Consider the following 18,904-nt stretch of genomic DNA (forward strand, 5'->3'; position numbering starts at 1 on the left):
AACACCCCCCAAACAGCTTCCCCAGGGCACTTGTCCCCTACCACTCCTGGCCAAGAACCAGCACCACCAGCTGGAGAGACCTCGGAGCTTCTGACCACCCGCTCTCTGCTGTTCCCAGGCTCACAAGGACCTCACCCAGGGTCATGACTCAGGGAGGGACAGATGCTCATCTGCCCCTAGGCGGGAGGGCCAAATGCAGTTTCTGGGAGACACCCGAAGTCCCCTCTGCTCTCCACACCTCTAGCCAAGTCCAGAGAACAAGGGCACCTCAAGGAGACCAGCAGGAGTGAGCTGGAGCCAGACCCTCTGAGCACTTGCCTGGAGCCAGGAGGACAGACACCCGAGCTGCTTGCTCTCAAAGCACGAAGGAGGTGCCCCCGGGGGACCGTAGGTGCGCCTCCTCAGCAGGGAGACACCACCCGCCGCCCTGACCACAGAACCCACCTGCAGCCAGGGAGACTTGTACGGGAAGCTCCTCCCTCCCCCGGGCCTGGTCCACGTGCTTCACTCAAGGCCAAGTGCCTTCATCAAGCCCGCTGGCCGGGCTGCAGGTGCGCAGCGCGCGGGCCTTTCAGGTGGGAGCCTTGGGCCCGCGCAGCCAAAGGCAGGAACCGTAGGCAGGAAGCATAGGCAGGCCCGCCGTCGGCCAGCCGGGCGGGCGCAGCGATCCGCAGGCAGCGAGGGCTCGGGAGTGCTCGGCAGCCATGCACCAAGGCTTCAAAGGGGTCATCCTGCTCCGTCCTCCAGGGACCCCACTGAATGACAGCTGGCTTCCCTGGCCTCCTCTGCTGCAGAGCTGCCCGCCTCCTTCGAAAGCGCCCTGCCGCAGTTTTCTCTCCAGATTCTTCACTCACAACACTGTCCCAAGCGGCTAAAAGCTCAGGCACCGGCGGGGCCAGGACCCTGGCAAGACCCCCTCTCCCAGGCTGGCTCAGTGGGGTGGCACCTGCAGCACCCCAACATTACGCAGAAGAGTCGCCTCTCAGGTTGAGGCCTCGGTCCCGCCCTCAACGCCTGGCTCCGCCCCCTCCCTTCTGGGGCTTGTGGGCAGGGGCGCCTAGGGAACCCCCTCCGCACACGAGCGGGGGGACCGCCCTGCTGGCACCTGACCAGACACTCAGGTTTGTAAGACCCCGGAACCTCCTGCTTGGACAGCCCTGCCCGCTGAAGCCTGGAGCTTTCCGAGAGCCAGTGGTCCACCACACAGAGCGTGGGGTCCCTGGACAGCAGGGACCAACAAGAGACCCAGTGAGGGCGAAGACGCGAGGGGAGGGCACAGGTATGTTTATTGGCAGTCAGTTCCCACACGTGACAGCAGGCCACCCACCTGCGCTCATTTGTACCTGAGGAGGCTCCACAACCCAGCCCTACAGACTTGCCAAGCCCGGGACCCCAGGGCCCGAGACAACTGCTGCTACGAAGGCTCGGTCACCAGCTCCTCCTGAGTCTTCATGCGGAGCTGCAGGGCCCACGGACAGCACGTGTCATTTAGCCCTCCCCAGGGTCCTGCCTGCAGGCGGCCATGGCCACTCAGGTGAAGAAAATGAGGCACAGTCGGTCAGAAGGGGCGTCAGAACCCAGAATCCACGCTGAAGGTGGTGTGTCCTCGGAGGTCACCGCAGCCTGCCGGTCCCCTCCCTGAGGCGCCTTGATCTGGGGTGAGGAGGCAGGGCGCCCTCTAGCCCATGCAGAGCAGAGGCCAGGGCGGCCTGCCCCGTTGCCTGGAGTCGAGGTTAAGGCACTGGCTCTGCCCGGTCGGCCCTGGGCCCTCGGAGCCTCAGCTCCGGTAGCTGCGGAGCAGGTGCCCAGCGATCACCAGCCTCTGGATCTCGCTGGTGCCTTCATAGATCTCAGTGATGCGGGCGTCGCGATAGTGCCGCTCAGCGGGCATCTCTGTCACGTACCCCATGCCGCCCAAGATCTGGATGGCCTAAGGCAGAAAGCAGGGGCTCAGGAGGCAGAAGACAGGGAAGGCCCCGCCACTCAGGACCGGGGTGGGCCCTGTCCCTGCGCCCCGAGTGCTCACCTGGTGGCTGATGGCTGTCGCAGCCTCCGATGCAGCCAGCTTGGCCATGGCCGCCTCCTAACCAGCAGGGATGGAGTCAGCAACTTCACCTTCAGGGGACCCCCCCATGACCCTGCAGCAGGGGTGGGCCTGCGGGAGTCCCTCCTCTGCACAATAAACCCACAGGGCCACGCTCTGGCCACAGGGGCCAAGGAACCCAGACCCACCCAGAGTCCTCCCTCAGAGGCCCCTGCACCCCTTCCCCAGGTGCTGGGCCATGGCTGGGGGTCCCCGTCCCCACAGGCACCTTGGTGAAAGGCTTCTTATTGTCCTTCAACATGGCCGCACGCCAGGTCAGCAGCCGGGCACTCTCCAGGGCCAGCGCCATGTCTGCCAGCTTGAACTGCAACAACCCAGCCCCCCCATCAGCAAGTGTACCTCCTCTCCGAGGACAGGGATGCAGGGGGAGGAAGATGTGGGTGCAAGGAAGAGGCTGAGCTTCTCTCCCCGCCACTGGCCCAGCTCCGAAAGATGCCAACAGGCCCCATTACCTGGATGCCCTGGAGCTTGGTGAGGGGCGCCCCAAAGGCCCTGCGGTTCTCAGCATAGTTCACGGCACAGTCCAGGGCAGCCTGGGCAATGCCCAGGGCCTGGGAGGCGATCCCGATGCGGCCCATGTCCAGAGTTTGCTGTGGGGACCGCCTGCCTGTCAGTGGCTGCGTCGGGCCCAGGGCCTGGCCCCAGGCGCTGCCCCACTGCCAGGCTCACCATGGCTATCTTGAAGCCCATCCCCGGCTCGCCCAGCAGGTTCTCCTTGGGGATGCGACAGTCCTCAAAGATGAGGTTGGCCGTGGACGAGGCCCGGATGCCCAGCTTGTCCTCCTTCTTCCCCAGCGTGAGTCCAGGTGTTGGCATGGGGACCAGGAAGGCACTGATGCCCTGAAAGGCCCCAAGAGCCTTAGTGATTTTCTCTGAAGCCGCCTGGACCACAAGCTGCCCTCAGCCCCACCCTGTTGCCAAGACGACAGACACGAGGCCAGCCGGGCTCCCACCTTGTTCTGCAGGGATCTGTCCGTGCTGGCAAAGACCACAGTAGCTGAGGCCTCCCAGGAATTGGTGATCCAGGCTTTGGTGCCGTTCAGGACCCATGAGTCACCATCTGCCCGGGCCATGGTGGAAGCGGCTCCCGCGTCACTGCCATTCCCTGCCCCACACACAGACTCAGGACGCGGGATGGCCTCCACCGCACCAGGGCACCCAGCCTCGCCCTGACTGGTGGGCACGAAGACCCTGGACGCGGGCTCCTGAGAAAGCTCTAGGCCGCACAAGCTCCCAAACCTCTCAAAGACCAGGCCAGAAAGGCACAGGGGCTGCATGTGGGTGGGGCACCTCTAAGCGGGAGGGACCCAAAGCCCAATCTTCCTTGCAAACCGGGGGAGCAGCAGCACCCGCCTGGGGAAGATGGCCTCCGCTGCCCACAGGGCCTTCCCTCTGACCAGGGGACAGGGAGCAGCAGGCCCCCACCTGGCAGCACAGGCCCTGGCCCTGCCCTCCTGGGTCACCCAGCTCCTATCTGGGTCCATCACCTGATTCTGAGGTGAGCCCCCAGTACCTGGTTCGCTGAGGGCAAAGCAGCCAATTCTGTCGCCACTGGTGAAAGGCGTGACCCATTGCCGCTTCTGCTCCGGGGAGCCGAACTTCATGATGGGCCCCAAGTAGAGAGACTGCGGGGACAGCGGGGAGCAGTCAGAGGCCACCCCGTGGCCTGCAGTCTCCGGAGGCCCGCTCCGTGGGACCAAGTCCAGAGACTACTCCGGGGAGGAGGGCAGGAGGCCCAGGCTGGCCGCTGGCCACCACTCCCCTGGCCAGGGCCCTGCCCCGCGGGTGCCTCCCCCCACCTGCGTGTCCTGCGAGCCTCACGTTGTTGACACTCATGATGACTCCGGTGGAGGCACAGCCCCGGCTGATCTCCTCCATGGCGATGGAGTAGGCCAGGTAGTCCAGGCCAGCGCCACTGAGCTCCTCGGGCACGTCCATGGCCAGAAGCCCGAGCTCACCCATCTTCTTCACCTGGCGGGGGGAAGGAGGTGATGGAGAGGCACACCTGCAGGTGCTCAGGCCTGTCCCCACTCACCCACGCCCGTCCCCGAGTCCAGACACCGAGGACCCGCCCAGTGGAGCTGTCGTGATGGCATCAGTCACCAAGCCACCTGCTCCACACCCCATGCTTGCTCACCTCTCAGTCCACAGCCACACCAGCGAGCAGGCAGAAGGCAAAGAAAGCTTTTAGGGGACTTCAAGGTGAACTGACCTTCCTTCAGTCCCCTAGCTATGTAGCTCACATGCATATGCTCCTCTCCCCACCACAGGGCCTTTGCACATGCTGTCTCCTGTCAGAAATGCCCTCTACAAACTAGTTCTTTTCTCCTCCTTTCCTTCTTTTCTTTCTCCTTTTCTTTTCCTTTCCTTTTCCTTTTCCCCTCCCTCCCTCCCTCCCTTCCTTCCTTCCTTCCTTCCTTCCTTCCTTCCTTCCTTCCTTCCTTCCTTCCTATTTATTTTGGTACTGGAGATTGAACCCAGGGGTGCTTAACCACTGAGCCACATCTCCAGCCCTTTAAAAAAATATTTTATTTAGAGACAGGGTCTCACTGAGTTGCTTAGCGCAAGGCTAAGTTGCTGAGGCGGGCTTTGAACTCGAGATCCTCCTGCCTTCGGCTCCCAAGCAGCTGGGATTACAGTGAGTGCTACTGCTTCCGCTCCTCCTCTCCTGATCTCAGCTCAAGCACCACCCCTCGGGCCACCACCTCTGTGCACTAAGTCCTCTAGTCATGCGCTTGCCACACCTTTGCCACACCTTCACAATCCTCCCGCAGCCAGAATTTCACACCTGTGCCCGTGCTCATTTTGACAAAGGCCTTCCTTTGTGATCATGAGGGACAGTGACTTTTCCCCAGTGCTATACACCCAGTGCCAGGAAAGGGAAAGAATGGCTGATAAGAGCTTGGGATTTTCTTTTTCCCTGAATATATCTGATCCTCGGTTGGCTGAACCCGTGGATGCAGAGGCATGGATACAGGCTCATTCTAATAACCATTTTCTTACTATTTCACTTCAAGATTAAACCAAGAACAAGGCTTGCCAGTCTTTTCTTCTTTCTCTATAATTAATATTATTTCTGGATTCTAAAAGTTTTGATTCCTCAATCCCAAAAAACAGTACTTACTGCACAGGATAGTTCTGAGGGCTGATGAGCCCAGTACCTGTTTGGTGATGGCACTTGGCATCACCGGGTGGCTGAGAGTTCTTATTTACAATGACACAGGAGAAGGGGCACCTGTCAACCAGCTGGGATGACTTCGGTAACAATCCCTGTCCCTCTACGACACTGCTTATTTGACTCTTCCTTGGACTGTTCCCCTGGAAAACGATCTTGCAAGACTCCAGTTCCAGGGTGAGCCTTCCACACCTCTGGGTCTGCCCTGCACAACACCAGTGGGGCACAGACTCGTCTGCCAAGTGGCACTGTGCTGCCCCCAGGTGCTGATCAAGCTCTGCAGCCCCCGAGGTGGAAGCATTCAAGGAAGGAGCTGGTCAGAGTGCAGGAGGCACAGGGCAGCCTCCAGAGATAACCCGGTCCTGATCCCTGGTCATTCTGTGACCACCACACACCTGGGGGAGAGGGTGTGACCCTACTCAGAAATATGCACTTGAGGTGGGGCACTGGGGATTGAACCCAGCATGCTTTGCCACTGAGCTACATCCCCAGCCTTTTTTTAAATTTTGAGACAGTGTCTCATTAAGTTGCTGAGGGTCTCACCAAGATGCTGAGGCTGGCCTCAAATCTGCTATCCTCCTGCCTCGGTCTCCTGAGTCACTGGCTTGACAGAAGTGCACCACTGTGCCTGACCAGAAATGTACATCATTTCAATAGGCAGGAATCAGCCAGGGATCAGGCAAGTCCAATGTCAAGAGTGGTTTCTGCAGCATTTTACTGTGTGGAGAAGATGCGACTTAGCACAGTACTGGCACAAATGCGGCTCGGGGCAGAGTAACTCTCTAGCTGTGCTCGAGGCATCCAGCAAACCTCTTCCAGGGCGACAACGGGGGTTTGTTATGCAACGCCTCGGAGCCCGGACCCGGCTCTACCAGGTGCTAGAAATACGCAGGGCTCTAGGCCCCGTGCCCCGCAGGCAGGAGCCCTGATGAATGCTCTCCCTCCTGCCTCCCAGCAGGAGACGGGCTGAGAGCTCGCGCTGCCTCAGCCCACAAACAGCACCAGATCTCCCCGGATCCTAAGGTGCACCCCGCTCTCCTGCAGACTGCCCTAGGATAAAGGATGGAGGAGTGGCTCGCCCACGACTCCACTGCCACTGCATCCCAAGAAACAGCGCAACCAGAACCGCGGGCAGGTGAATCCCGCTGTGCGCACCCGCCTAGCACGCTGGGTCTCCTGCCCGGTGGGCAGGGCTGCGATCGCCTCCTTTTCCTTTTCCAGATGGGGAACCACACGCGGAGCAGTGCCAGGGCCAGGCCCCCGGAAGCAAGCGGGGACCCTGGCATGCCTGTCCTCGCTCAGGCTGCCCGGGCCGGTGCGGGCAGTGGGAGGAGCTCACAGGCCACAGCGCTTCACGCATGCGCCACCCTCCGGCCCGATCCGCGTTCCTCGCACCCTGGGCGCTTTCCTTCCAAAACATCCACCTCCATCTGCAAAAGGGACGCGTTCCCACCCCCGAGCCTGCACACGGCCACCATCCCACTCCATCACGGAGGCTCGGCGGCCGTTCCCTGGTTCGCATTCCTGACTAGATCCCTGCGCTTCAGGCAACGTGCTGTGGCCAGCCCCGGGAACATTCCAGAAAGAAGCTGGGGATGGATGCCATCCTGGTGACAATGCACTCATTACAGGGATCCTGAGAAAGAGACACGAGGCCGGCAGTGAGGGAAGGAGGGCGCACAAGAGAGAGGAGGCCACACGAACCAAGAGAAGCCGCCAACGCGGAAGGAAGAGCGAGCGCCGGGGCGAGGGGAGCACGCGTGTCCGGTGTCGCCTCATTTCCCACGGGGGAAGTGGACGCTGGCTGCTGACCGCAGCCGGGCAGCCCCGACAGGGCAGCATTTCCTAGGAGACCCGGCCTTCAGCGCCCTCTCAAGGGGCCACCTCCCAGAGCGGTCCCAGTGTGGCTCTTGGTCCCTTGTGTCACTGAACCAGCAACTGGATACACCCTAGAAAGAGGCCACCCCCCGACTGTGCGAGCTCCGTGATTCCCACACTCAACCGTGAGAGCGCGGAGGCCGCCCTCCCAGGACACGCCAGGCAGCCTGCGGCGCCTGCCACCTGCCCTCGGATCTGGGGACGCCTAAAGGGCACTTGGCCCTCGGCCCTCCTGTTTGGGCACGTGACCCGACCCCCCCACAGGTGCTCCAGTGGCCGTCACTGTAGGTCCTTGCCAGAAGCCAAAACACCACAACCTGATCTTGGACTTTGTATCTCCAGGACCATGAGCTAAACAAACCCCTTTTCTTTGTAAAGTAGAAAAAAAAAAAAAAAAAAAAAGGGACGGAAGAACTTCTACGAAAACCATGCTCCAAGGCACTTCTCATCTAAAACTCGCATTTTAAAAATACTAAATTCATCCTGGGCTTACCTGAATTCACTAATTGCCTTTGAAAAAATAACATTTCCTACCTTGCTCAAGAGTCGCCACTGAGTCTAGAGAAAACCAAGGAGGGGAGAGCTCTTGCCTCGCAGCCCAGAGGTGGGGTTCCACCCCCAGCCCTGCCAGCAGCCTCCTCCAATCCCACCAGGGTGTGGGCTAGGGGCTGCGACCAAGGAGGCCAGGACCTGGCGCTTACCTAACAGGAGTCCAGTCTGGCTCAATTCAGCAAAACCCTACAGGCACCTGTGGGCTATTGAGCACTGACTACATACAAGGTGTTCCACTGGACAGACAGACAAGAGCAAGAACAAGCACCCAACCTGCCCGCAGGAAGCTGACTGACTGAAATACCTGATTTCATACACACACGACAGAAGCGGAGGGTAACTATGGTTGACAACAACTGATTAAATATTTCGAAACAGCCACTAGAGTGGATTTTGAATGCTCCCAACACAAAGAAATAAAATGTCTGAGGGGAGAGATAGGGCAATTATGCTGGTGTGATCATTGCACATTGTATCTACGTGCTGAAATGTCACACTGTGTCCTATAATTATGTGCAATGACTATGTGTCAATTAAAAATTAGAATATATTTTTTAAAACACATATGCAAGCTGGGCGTGGTGGTACATGCCTGTAATCCCAGCAACTTGGGAGGCTGAGGCAGGAGGATGACAAGTCTGAGGCCAGCCTCAGCAACTTAGTGAGACCCTGTCTCAAAATAAAAGGGGGCAGGGGTTGTGGCTCAGTGGTAGAGCACTTGCCTGGCATGTGTGAGACACTGGGTTTGATTCTCAGCACCACATATAAACAAATGAATAAAATCAAAGCCTATAAACATCTAAAAAAAATTATAAATAAATAAATAAAAAGGGCTGAAGATGTAGCTCAGTGGTCGAGAACAATATGCTCAGCTGATCCCCAGGACTGCAAAAAAAAAAAGGGACACATGTAATGTGAGAAGCACAAGAGGATTACGAATTACAAATGGAATGCTCTTGGGACAGAGAAGTAAGTTCTGGTTGGAAGAAATGGGAGAAAGTGGTGGGGTGACATTTTCAGGTGGAATTAAGAAAAATGGAGTTTGACTCTAGAAGTTTCTGTGTGGCCTACTAGAATAGAATAAGGCAAGAGGAAGAAAAGGAGGTTTTGCTTTGTTCAATAACCATTCACCAAGTGAATGAGAAGAAAGTGGCTTCAGTTTTATACACATAAATACATATTTCAAGGTTAAGAAGTTCAGAACTGGTTGGGGATACCATTCTGTTTCCTATTCCTCTTTTTTTTCTGTACCAGGGATTGAACCCGGGAGCGCTTAGCCACTGAGCCGCAGTCCCAGCTTATTTTTTTAATATTTTATTAGTCACAGGGTCTCCATAATTTGCCTAGGGTGGCTTTGAACTTGCAATCCTCCTGCCTCAGCCTCCCGAGTGGCTGGGATTACAGGCAGCCATGTGCCACCACACCCAGCAGCTCCTACTCCTCTTTATAGCAAAACGGCTTTATGAATTCATAATTGTTTCTTTCACTTATTAGTTTGCACAAAGAAAGACTAAAGATCAATTAAAGTTACAAAACCAGCCACAGAGAGCACCAACTGGCACTAGCCTTTCTCCTAATTCTTGGACTAACTGCCTTGCGATTCCTTTCCCCTTGACCCTTCCCTCTTAAGCCTGCTTTTTGGGGAGCCTGCTTTTGGGGGGGTAACAAAAACTACCTTAGGGAAAAACACCAGAAATCGCTAAGTGACTTGTAGGCAGGGGGTGGTTCAGAGGCCAGTATCTGGCTCACTCACCTACCGTGCAATGATTGAGCAAGAAACTTAACCTCTGGCTTGTTTCCTCATCTAAAGATTGGAGATAATTAAATGCCACTTATTGTGTTGTCTTGAAGATTAAATGATTAAATAAATGGATATACGCCTGGAACATCCAAGCCTCCAAATGTTAGCTATCAATGTTATTATTATTACGATTTTGTTTTTTTGTGTGATTTTTGTTTTTTCACGTTTGTGACGCTGGGGACTCCAAAACACTCATGTGTAACATGGAATTCTGCAGACATGCCACATGATCTGTGTGTGTCTAGTTCTTTGAGTCTCCTGCCTGCCTTATTCCAGGATTCCCTTCTGTTACTGGGCACTTAGCACCATACTCGGTGACAGGGATAAAAGCAATAAGTAAGCAGGCCTTAATCCTTAGCTGAGAGAAGCAAACACTGAGGAGTAACCCAGGCATCGGCCACCAGACAAGCACCTAGCTCTTGTGGTGCACTGGCAAGATCAGAAGGCCTGGCGCTGCTCCTCCCTAGCCCTACAGCCAGAGGTAATGCACACCTCGCCTGCAAACAGAGACAAGCGACAGCAGGACTTATGAGGTTTCAGATGTGCAAACACCTGGAAAATAATAAAACCAAACAGAGACGCTATTGTCCACTCAGCTACCCTCATGCACTGAGGAAATCCTTCCTGGGTCCCCGCAACATGTCGGAAGGAAGAGAGGCTGCGGCCCCTTACGTCCTCCAAGCCCTAGAAGGATGAATTTGCAATGTCCCCTCCCCGGAGAGCAGGCAGGAGAGTACAAAGCCAGAGGACTAGTTAAGAATGGGCTGGAAAAATGTTTTGCTTCTATCACCCGTTTTCTTGCACAGAGCAAATCTATGTTTGTGATACTGGTAATAATTTGAGAGAGTAGAATATAGGAAAAATAAACCAGGCCATCTGTCACTTGGCAGGAAGATTCCAATACACAGCTGAGTCTCGGGCAGCCGCCTTGAAGGAAGCGCCCTGAACTGCTGCTGTTGCAGAGGCCCGTCTGCATCTCCCCTTTCCCTCCTCACCAAGAATTCGCCATTTTGCTCATCTCACCCAAAGGCACTAAAAGTCGGGGTCACTGAGAGCAAAGTGTGTGGTGGGTACAGCGGGGCAGGACAGGGCAGGCTTGATGGCACTATTCCCAACTAGAATGGGGCTTCCTTGCCTGCCAGCTGGGCCTCTGCCACAACCACATGGCTGGTGCGGGAAGGTTCTGGAGCCAGCCAGACCTGGGCTGTGAAGCCTCGCTCCGCACACCAGCAGACCCTGGGAAGACGCTGCCCTTCTCTGGGCTTCAGTTTCCTCAACGGTAATGAAAAAAACAACTATCACATTAACAGCTACCATTGTTCAGGTACCAGGCACCAGGCATCCGGGAAACAGGCTCTTACTTCATTGCAGTTATTCCAGAAGGCGACACGGAGACTCGGGATCAAAGAAGCTGACGTGTCTAATACCTACGAGATGCCCAGCTGATTGCGGTACCCAGGATGCCACTTGTGTGTTCAGCTTAGAGCTCCCTGGGTCTAAGCTGGAAGAGTGGCCTCAGAGCCTGCAGGACACGTACATGGGGACCATAACTCTTGAACTACGCTGACTGAAATAAAGGCAAGAAACATTTGCTTTTTTCCAGGGGGGCAGAGATTTAACCCAGGGGTGCTTTACCACTGAGCCACACCCCCAACCCTTTATATATATGTTTTTTAATTTTTAAAATTTTTTAAAAATATTTTTTAAGGTGTTGATGGACATTTATTTTATTCATCTCTTTATGTGCAGTGCTGAAAGTCAAACCCAGTGCCTCACCCGTGCTAGGCAAGCGCTCTACCACTGAGCCACCACCTCAGCCCTATATTTTTATTTTGAGACAGGGTCACCGAGGCTGGCCTTAAACTTGTGAGCCTGCTGTCTCAGCCTCCCGGGTCGCTGGGATTACAGGCGTGTGATGCAGCACCTGACATCTGCTCTTTCACAAATCATTGATCCAACAAGTATCTATTAAGCGTTTACACCATTTGCCGGATATCTTGCCAGGTTGGGGTGCATCGGTAGCAGCTTAAACATTTCATTGCATGTGGATGGGCATAAACAGAACACAGGAGGGCACCTGGTGGGGTTCTCAAGGTTTAAGAGAAGTGAGACCTGGGACCGCCCCCCGCTCTGCAGCTGATTAGTTCCAGGACCTTGGGTACATTATTCGACCTGCTCATAGGCTTGAGTTTCTTCAACTCCACAATGGGGATACGACAACACTTTCACCTCTCAGCACTCGGGTGAGGAAGGGCACGTGGCAAGCACCCTGTAAGCACTGACGCCTATCGACCACCTGTCATTTATTAGTACTGTTCTAGAAGTGAAATCCTGGCTAAAGGTCTCATGGTGGACTCAGCATCTTTGGGGTTCCAGGCCTTACTTTGGGGATCCTTGACTCTTAGTGCCTGTGGCTGTTACTGTCGCCACTCATCCATTGTAACCACTCATCTGAGGGCAGATGGCCATCACAGGCTGCGGTGGTTGGTGCACTCACCTGAGCAGCGGGAAAAAGATGTTCCTTGTCCACCTGGGCTGCAATGGGAAACAGCTCCTTCTCGGCAAAGTCCCGGCATGTCTGCCGCAACATCTGGTGTGTCTCAGGCAGTTCCACAGACTGGTAGATGGTGTGTAACCTCCGCCAGTCCCGAGCATGGAGAGCTGCCAGCAGGAACAGCAGGAGTCAGCAGAAGGAGAATGAAAGAGATCTTGAATAATAATAATAGTAATAATAATAGTTAATAACAATAATCATGACCCACTGACTCAGAGGTTCTTCACCAAGGACAATTTTGATCCCCAAGGGACAACCAGCAATGTCTGGAGATATTTTTGTTTGTCATAACTAAAGGGAAAATGCTATTGGTATCCAGTGGGCAGAAGTCAGAGATCCTACCATGCACAGGACAGTCCTCACAAGAATGAATTATGGAGCTGGGGAGGGTCACACATGCCTGTAATTCCAGCTACTTGGGAGGCTGAGACAGGAGGATTGAAAGTTCAAGGCCAGTCTAGGCAACTTAGCAAAACCCTGTCTCATGGCAAAAAACAATAAAAAGTGTTGGGGATGTAGCTCAGTGTAGAACACTTGCCTAGCATGTGCCAGCCCCAAGTTCAATCCCCAGTACAGGGGGAAAAAAAAAGAGAGAGAGAGAGAGAGAGAGAGAGAGAGAAATGAAGAGAGAAAGAAAGGAAGACAGAAAGAAAAAAAGAAACAATCATGCTTTGTGTGACAGCAGAGCTTTTATGGTCTCAGTTATTCAGGAAGTTGAGACAGGAGGATCACTGGGGCCCAAGAACTTGAAGCCAGCCTGAACAACATAGCAAGAATCCTCTCTAAATAAATATATAAACAAAGAAATAATATGGTCAGCCCAAATGCCAATGCTGCTGTTGAAAAACCCCAGCCTGGGACTGAGGTTGTAGCTCAGTGGTAGAGTGCTTGCCCAGCATGTGTGAGGTACTGGGTTCAATCCTCAGCACCACATTAAAAAAATAAATAAAATAAATGCATTGTATCCATCTACAACTAAAAATATTTTAAAAAAAAGAAAGAAAAAGAAATACCCCAGGCTAACTGAATGCTTACTATGCTCACTAAACACTTTCCAGACAGTATTGTATTCAATCCTCAATATAACACCAAACAGGACTACAAGTCCATGACTTTAGATGAGGGTTTAAACCTCAGTTTCTTTTTTTTTCCTGGTACTGGGGATTGAACCGAGGAACACTCTACCACTGGGCTACATCCCCAGTCCTTTTTATTTTTTTATTTTGAGCTGGGGTATAACTAAGTTGCTGAGGCTGGCCTTGAAGTTGTGATCCTCCTGCCTCAGCCTCCAGAGTTGCTGGGATTACAGACATGGGCCGCCACACCAAGCCTGAGCCTCAGTTTCTATAAAATGTGGACGACAATAGCACTCAGCTCCTGGGAGTAGGAGATTGAAGAAATACTAACAGTAGCGCTTAGTACAGTTCTTCATCAAGGGGTTCCCTTATTGTTACTAGTCGGAGTGAGATCTACTAGATCTGTGGATCGGCCACTACTGGTTCAGTCAAGTATGTGTCACCACTGCTGCACCTGGAGATAATGATATGATGGGAAAGGTACTGTATTAAGTAATCAACAATTACCATTATGGAACACCTGCTATGTGCCAAGCATTGTGCTAATTTATAAACCTGTGATTCAATCCTTCCAACCACTCTATGAGAACAGTAATAATACACTGGCCATTTCACACTTAGGCCAACTGAGGCTGCAAGGAACTGAGTGTCTTGCCCAAGGTCACCGATCTGAGTAGCTCTATCGCAGGCCCGGCACAGGAGGAAGGGTGGGCCGGGGACTCCGCTGGGTGTGAAACGCGGTGCAGGAGTGCGGGTGCAAGCCGTGCGGACCGGGTTGAAGGTAGGGGCCCCACAGGGGATGGGGTTGGGCGGCACCAGGGGACCCCTGAAGGGCCAGGCCAGGCGGCCGCCAGTGTCAGCCGAAGTGGGGCAAAGGCCGCGCGCGTTCCTAGAGCGGGTGCGGCCAGCGCGTCCACCGCTGCAGGAGCAAGACGTGCTGCCGGGACCTAGGCCGGCTCGGCGGGCCGGGGTCGCGGCCCCGGGTGCGCAGCCCAAGCACACTCACCTCCGCGGAGGGGGCCGCAGGCCCGGGCGAGCAGCGCGGCGGCCATGGACGCGGACTGAAGCTGGCCGGATCCTCCGCCACCTCCCGCAGCAAGCGCGCGGGTTCCGGACTCCGGGGGCGGGGCCGTCGCAGGCAGAGGCCACGCCCCTCGGGCGGCGGGGGCGGGGCCGAGACGCCCCAGAGGTGGGTTGGTAACTTCCTGTCGGCTTCTGTCTGTGCCCGCGCGGGTAAATAAAAACGCTAACAGGGCAGAACCAAGGATGAATTTCCCACGAAGGCCAGAGTGGACTCTTAAGGTCGTCCGCTGTCAACCCTCAAAGCTGGGTGCAGCGGCGCCGTGGAGTTTCCGCGGGCCGGGAGGATTCGCAAGCCCAGGAGTTAGGGGCCAATCCGGGCAGCGCAGCGAGGGCCCGCCCCAAACAAAAAACGGGAGCCGCCGCGGGCCTAAGGCCCTTTTCAAAGACCCAGGCTCTCCTAAAGTCCGATCCCATGGCCTACGGCGCTAAGCTCTAACCCTACCCACCCACCTCTGCGGCTCAGGCCGCTCCCAGACTATCTGCTTCAGCCACAGAAGGCAGGTAGGCAGCTTTTCTCTAAGACTCCACTTTGTTCTTACGTTGGGCTTTTGCAATCACTGTGCCCTTCACCCAAGCTGCCCTCTCCACACCAGACCAGGATTTCTCCTCTGCATACTGTCCATCTATCCGTTTTTTCTTGGCATTTTGCATCTGAAATGATCTTTTCATCTCCTCCACTAGTTCCATTGGCCGCAAGAGAAGCAAGGGTTTGTCTTTCTCTGGTGCTTGGTATTTAGGCCGATGAAATGTGGTGGCTAGGCAGAGTTCCTTCCCTCAGAGGTGTGAAGATGAGGTGGAACTGCTACTTCTCCGTTCCACTGCCCAGTCTCCCAGCTGCGGGGCAGAGGTGTATTTGGAGCTAGGGCACTGCCCCCTAATGCTATGCATCCGATCCCTAGCACCCTTATCAGGACGCCAACACTCCGGCTCCAGAAACAATGGTGTCACTTGTCCACGAGGGTCCTCCCTTGGCACAGTGTCAATCTGTCTCCCAAAGACTCCCTGGAGGAATCCACACATCTCCAGAGATGCCTTTCTTCCCATAACTCAGCCAGGCATCTGTCCTCAGCACTGACCCAACGTGCCAAAAACCCTGTGTTCCTCCAAGACCTTGCTCCACTTCCTAGAGAACAATCAAAAGATCAATGTCCTCAATTATTTAACCTTTTGTACTAAAAAATGAATTTAAAAGAAAGTCTCTAACTGGGCACTGTGGCAATCCCAGCGACTCTGGTGGCTAAAGCAGGAGGATCTCAAGTTCAAAGCAAGCTTCAGTGACTTGGTGAGGCTCTAACCAACTTAGGGAGATCCTGTTTCAAAATTAAAAAGGGCTGGGGATATGACTCAGTGGCTGAGTGCCTCTGGGTTCAATCCCCAATAGACCGCTCCCCGCCCCCCCCCCCAAATTTCTCAATCCATTGCTTTAAAAATCAAATGAATGACTGTCATTGACAAATACTGAGGTCTTTACTTATGATCATCTTCCTAACCACCTAGGCACAAGCTCGGGGTAAAAGATAGGCAGAAGAGGGAGAAAGAAGTACCATGTTTGTGAGCAGAGGGCAATAATAATTGCTACAAGTGTCCCAGATCATCTGAATCAGACCCTTATTTATTTATTGTTGATGGGGACTGAACCCAGGGCCTTCAGCTGCCATGTTCTACCTCTGAGCTGAGCTACGCCTCCAGCCTTATTTTAAAATCGTATTGGTTATGACTATAAACATGGGTGAGCTTTATATTAAAAGTACACAGGTTTTCTGCTGGGGTGGTGACCCACACCTGTAATCCCAATGACTTGGGAGGCAGAGGCAGGAGGACTGCAAGCTTGAGGCCAGCTTCCACAACTTAGCAAGACCCCGTCTCAAAATAACTTAAAAGGACTGGGACCGTGGCTCAGTGGTATAGTACCCCTGGATTAAATCCCTAGTGAAAAATACACACATGAGCGCACTCACACATACACATGCGATCTCTAATAGAGACAGAATCAGACTGATTACAAGAGGTTGAGGCAGAGGAAGCAACTGCCTTCAAACACAGAACTCAAGGTTAAGTTTTGGAGTGGGTGTGATGAAAGTATCCTGTATCACGATTGTGGTGGGGACAGTAAGACTGTGCCTCTGTCAAAATGCATCAGACTGTATTCTTTAGGTGAATTTTACTGTTGAATATACCTTAAAAAGTCCATCTTTAAAACATGCATGCAAATTTCCAATTCTCAAAGCACCCTGGCAAAATATGAAACAAAATTATTTAACCTAAAGCACTTGCTGTTCCCCATAGCCCTAGAAAACAGCTCGCTCAACAAAAAGCCCATGTAATAACCAAGAGAAGAGAAATTCGGAAACCATCCTGCCCAACCCCAGCACCCCAGCAATGCCCAGGGCCCAGTCAGGAGACAAGACAGGGTGGAGGTACTGTGAAAATCTTTCTTTAATTACTGTCTCTTGTGGCAAAATAACATTTTATACAAATAAGTCACCTAGTTTACTTTGGACACAAAGACAATACAAACTGGAATGAGGATCTTGGGTGAAGTGAGGAAGAGGAGGAAGGACCAATCAGGTCATTGATGTTTCTTATATTCTGTGAAAAATAGATTTACAAGGAAAAAAAATAGACTTTTACAATTTCAATGACTTTACATGATACTTTGTAAATCAAGGGATAAATTCATCTCCACCAGATCCTTCTTGTGGCTAATATGTTCTGTGACATGGAATGTATTAAGATGGTTCCACGATTAGGCTCCTCCACTAGGTATGGCAGCACCTTCTGCAACAGGAATCCTGTGCACTGGCCAGGAGTCTGTGCTGTCATTTTTAAGACACACTGTTCCCATTCCCAAACATCACTGATATCATGGTGACTTAGTCATCAGAAGAAAGTGATTTTACAGAGGAAAAATATACCGTGGGAGCCTACCACGTTGGCAGGACACACTTAAGGCAGGACGCGTAAGTGCAAACTCACTTAGTTTGCACCTTAGACACAACCGATTAAATCCAATTCAGAAATGGGTTCTACTTCCACTGAAAGAGTAAGTTGAAGACTGCCCAATCGCTGACATTTCTGTGGTCATCGCCAGACATCTGCAAACCACTCTCTCCAGGTATTAGGAAGATACCCAAAGCCTCGCATATCTTCAGGAAGTCCATGCCCCTGAAGAATGTTTCTTCCATAAGACAGTTTTGAGCTAACAAAAGAGATGACAGCCTACTTCAGCCCCAAACTACTTCCAGTTGTACACTTTAGAACACAGAATGAAACCAGAATCTTCCATAGGATCTGCCCAGGAGGGCAACTTAGCCTGAAGGCTGTACAGGAAAGGAGAGGCCCTCTCCAGGGATTCCGACAGAGGCCCTGCCTGAGGTGGGCTGCCTGGCTGCTGGAATGCGCTCTCTCCAGGAGCTGCACTGGATGCCAGCTCTCTACAGAGGGACGGTCTCCCCCTGCACGGAGCTTATTTTGTTCCCCGCTTCCTATATCCCTTACAAGACAACTGCTATCAACAGTCCAGAGTCCTGAGCACAGGCTCCTGGCTCTACTTCGGATTGGTTCACCTAATCTCAGAAAAAGTTTGACTTCCAATTCCCTCCTGGATTCAGATGTAAAAGTTTAAATTTTGAGTTCCTTCCAGCCAACACCCAGAGTGGTCCTGCTTCTTGAGATTTCCTGAGCAGCCAGACACAGGACTCCAGAGAGCCCAGACAGAACTCGGTCTTCAGGAGAAGATGGCAAATTCCTGTCCTACTGGGCACAGCTGAGCACTTGGTCTCAGAATGGTCTCCAGTGAGACTAAGGCAAGCTAAAAGGGAAGGGGATACAGCACTACTCAGGCCAGGGTGCCCACCTCCATCCTCCAGGTGCTCCTCCTTGCAGAGCTAACATGGCAGGTAAGAGACAGCCCATTAGTGCACATGCGAGTGTCTGGGGCACAGTTTCAAGACACACACTACACAGCAGAGCACTGGGCAGCTCCAGTAAGCAAATCCTGGTCAACATTTAAATATCGGGTGGCAGAAGCTCTCCCAATTGGGCTTCTGTCACCGAGAGGGGAGTATTCTGCCACTTGCCAAGAACACACAAATCCCATTAGAGGAAACACAATAAGAAAGAGAAGGTTAAGAAGACAGTGCTGATGTCTGTCCGCAGGTGAGGAGGGAATGGTGGCAATGCAGCTTTCCCCAGCAGCATATGGGACAGAGCCACACGTAAGGCACCTGGATATGGGACTGACTCCAGTTCTGAGCTTCACCAGTCTGGTGATGAGACACCCACGCTGCAGGGTGTAGGATCTCTTCCCTCCCTCAGTGGGTGAATCCAGGGCCAGCACAGAGGGTCATGGAGGGCTTTCTCAGTGAGAAAGCTGCCAGCATGGTTGTCACTGATTCCTCAGCCAGGCACAAAGCACTGGGCCAAGGTCCAAGGCCTCTCATGCTCTAGAAGCCCAAGGGGAGCAGCACTGGCCAGAGAATGCAGAGGAGCTTGTGGGGCAGAGTGCTGGCCCTTCTTTTCCTGGTCCCGCATGGGGTTTTTTTCCCAATCATCATGGGATACAGTTCCTATCACAGGCATTCACTGTGATGTCTCACAGTGACTTACCACACCTGGTCCCTTGCTAGTGACACCTTCGACAATGCTAAATGGACCCTACCCACAACAAAGGATCACCAAG

The 18,904-nt window shown here is 53.5% G+C and overlaps 1 protein-coding gene across 2 annotated transcripts; it reads right to left on the reverse strand.

Annotated features, from left to right (window-relative positions):
• Positions 1-1,268: 1,268 nt before the first annotated feature.
• ACADS (acyl-CoA dehydrogenase short chain) lies at positions 1,269-14,303 on the reverse strand. 2 transcript variants are annotated; one of them, XM_079151400.1, is made up of 10 exons: positions 14,147-14,303; positions 12,008-12,171; positions 3,926-4,075; positions 3,618-3,729; positions 3,058-3,209; positions 2,774-2,944; positions 2,557-2,694; positions 2,313-2,408; positions 2,027-2,083; positions 1,269-1,930 (listed from the first exon to the last, which is right to left on the reverse strand). In XM_079151400.1, the coding sequence occupies exons 1-10, from the start codon at positions 14,190-14,192 to the stop codon at positions 1,778-1,780; spliced, it is 1,239 nt and encodes a 412-aa protein (XP_079007526.1). In that variant the 5' UTR covers positions 14,193-14,303; the 3' UTR covers positions 1,269-1,777. The 2 variants fall into 2 exon arrangements, with proteins under 2 accessions (XP_079007526.1, XP_079007527.1); XM_079151401.1 differs by lacking the exon at positions 2,027-2,083.
• Positions 14,304-18,904: the final 4,601 nt, after the last annotated feature.

Source organism: Sciurus vulgaris (genome assembly GCF_902686455.1).
Source record: "Sciurus vulgaris genome assembly, chromosome: 8".
In the NCBI taxonomy this organism is placed as follows: Eukaryota; Metazoa; Chordata; class Mammalia; order Rodentia; family Sciuridae; genus Sciurus; species Sciurus vulgaris.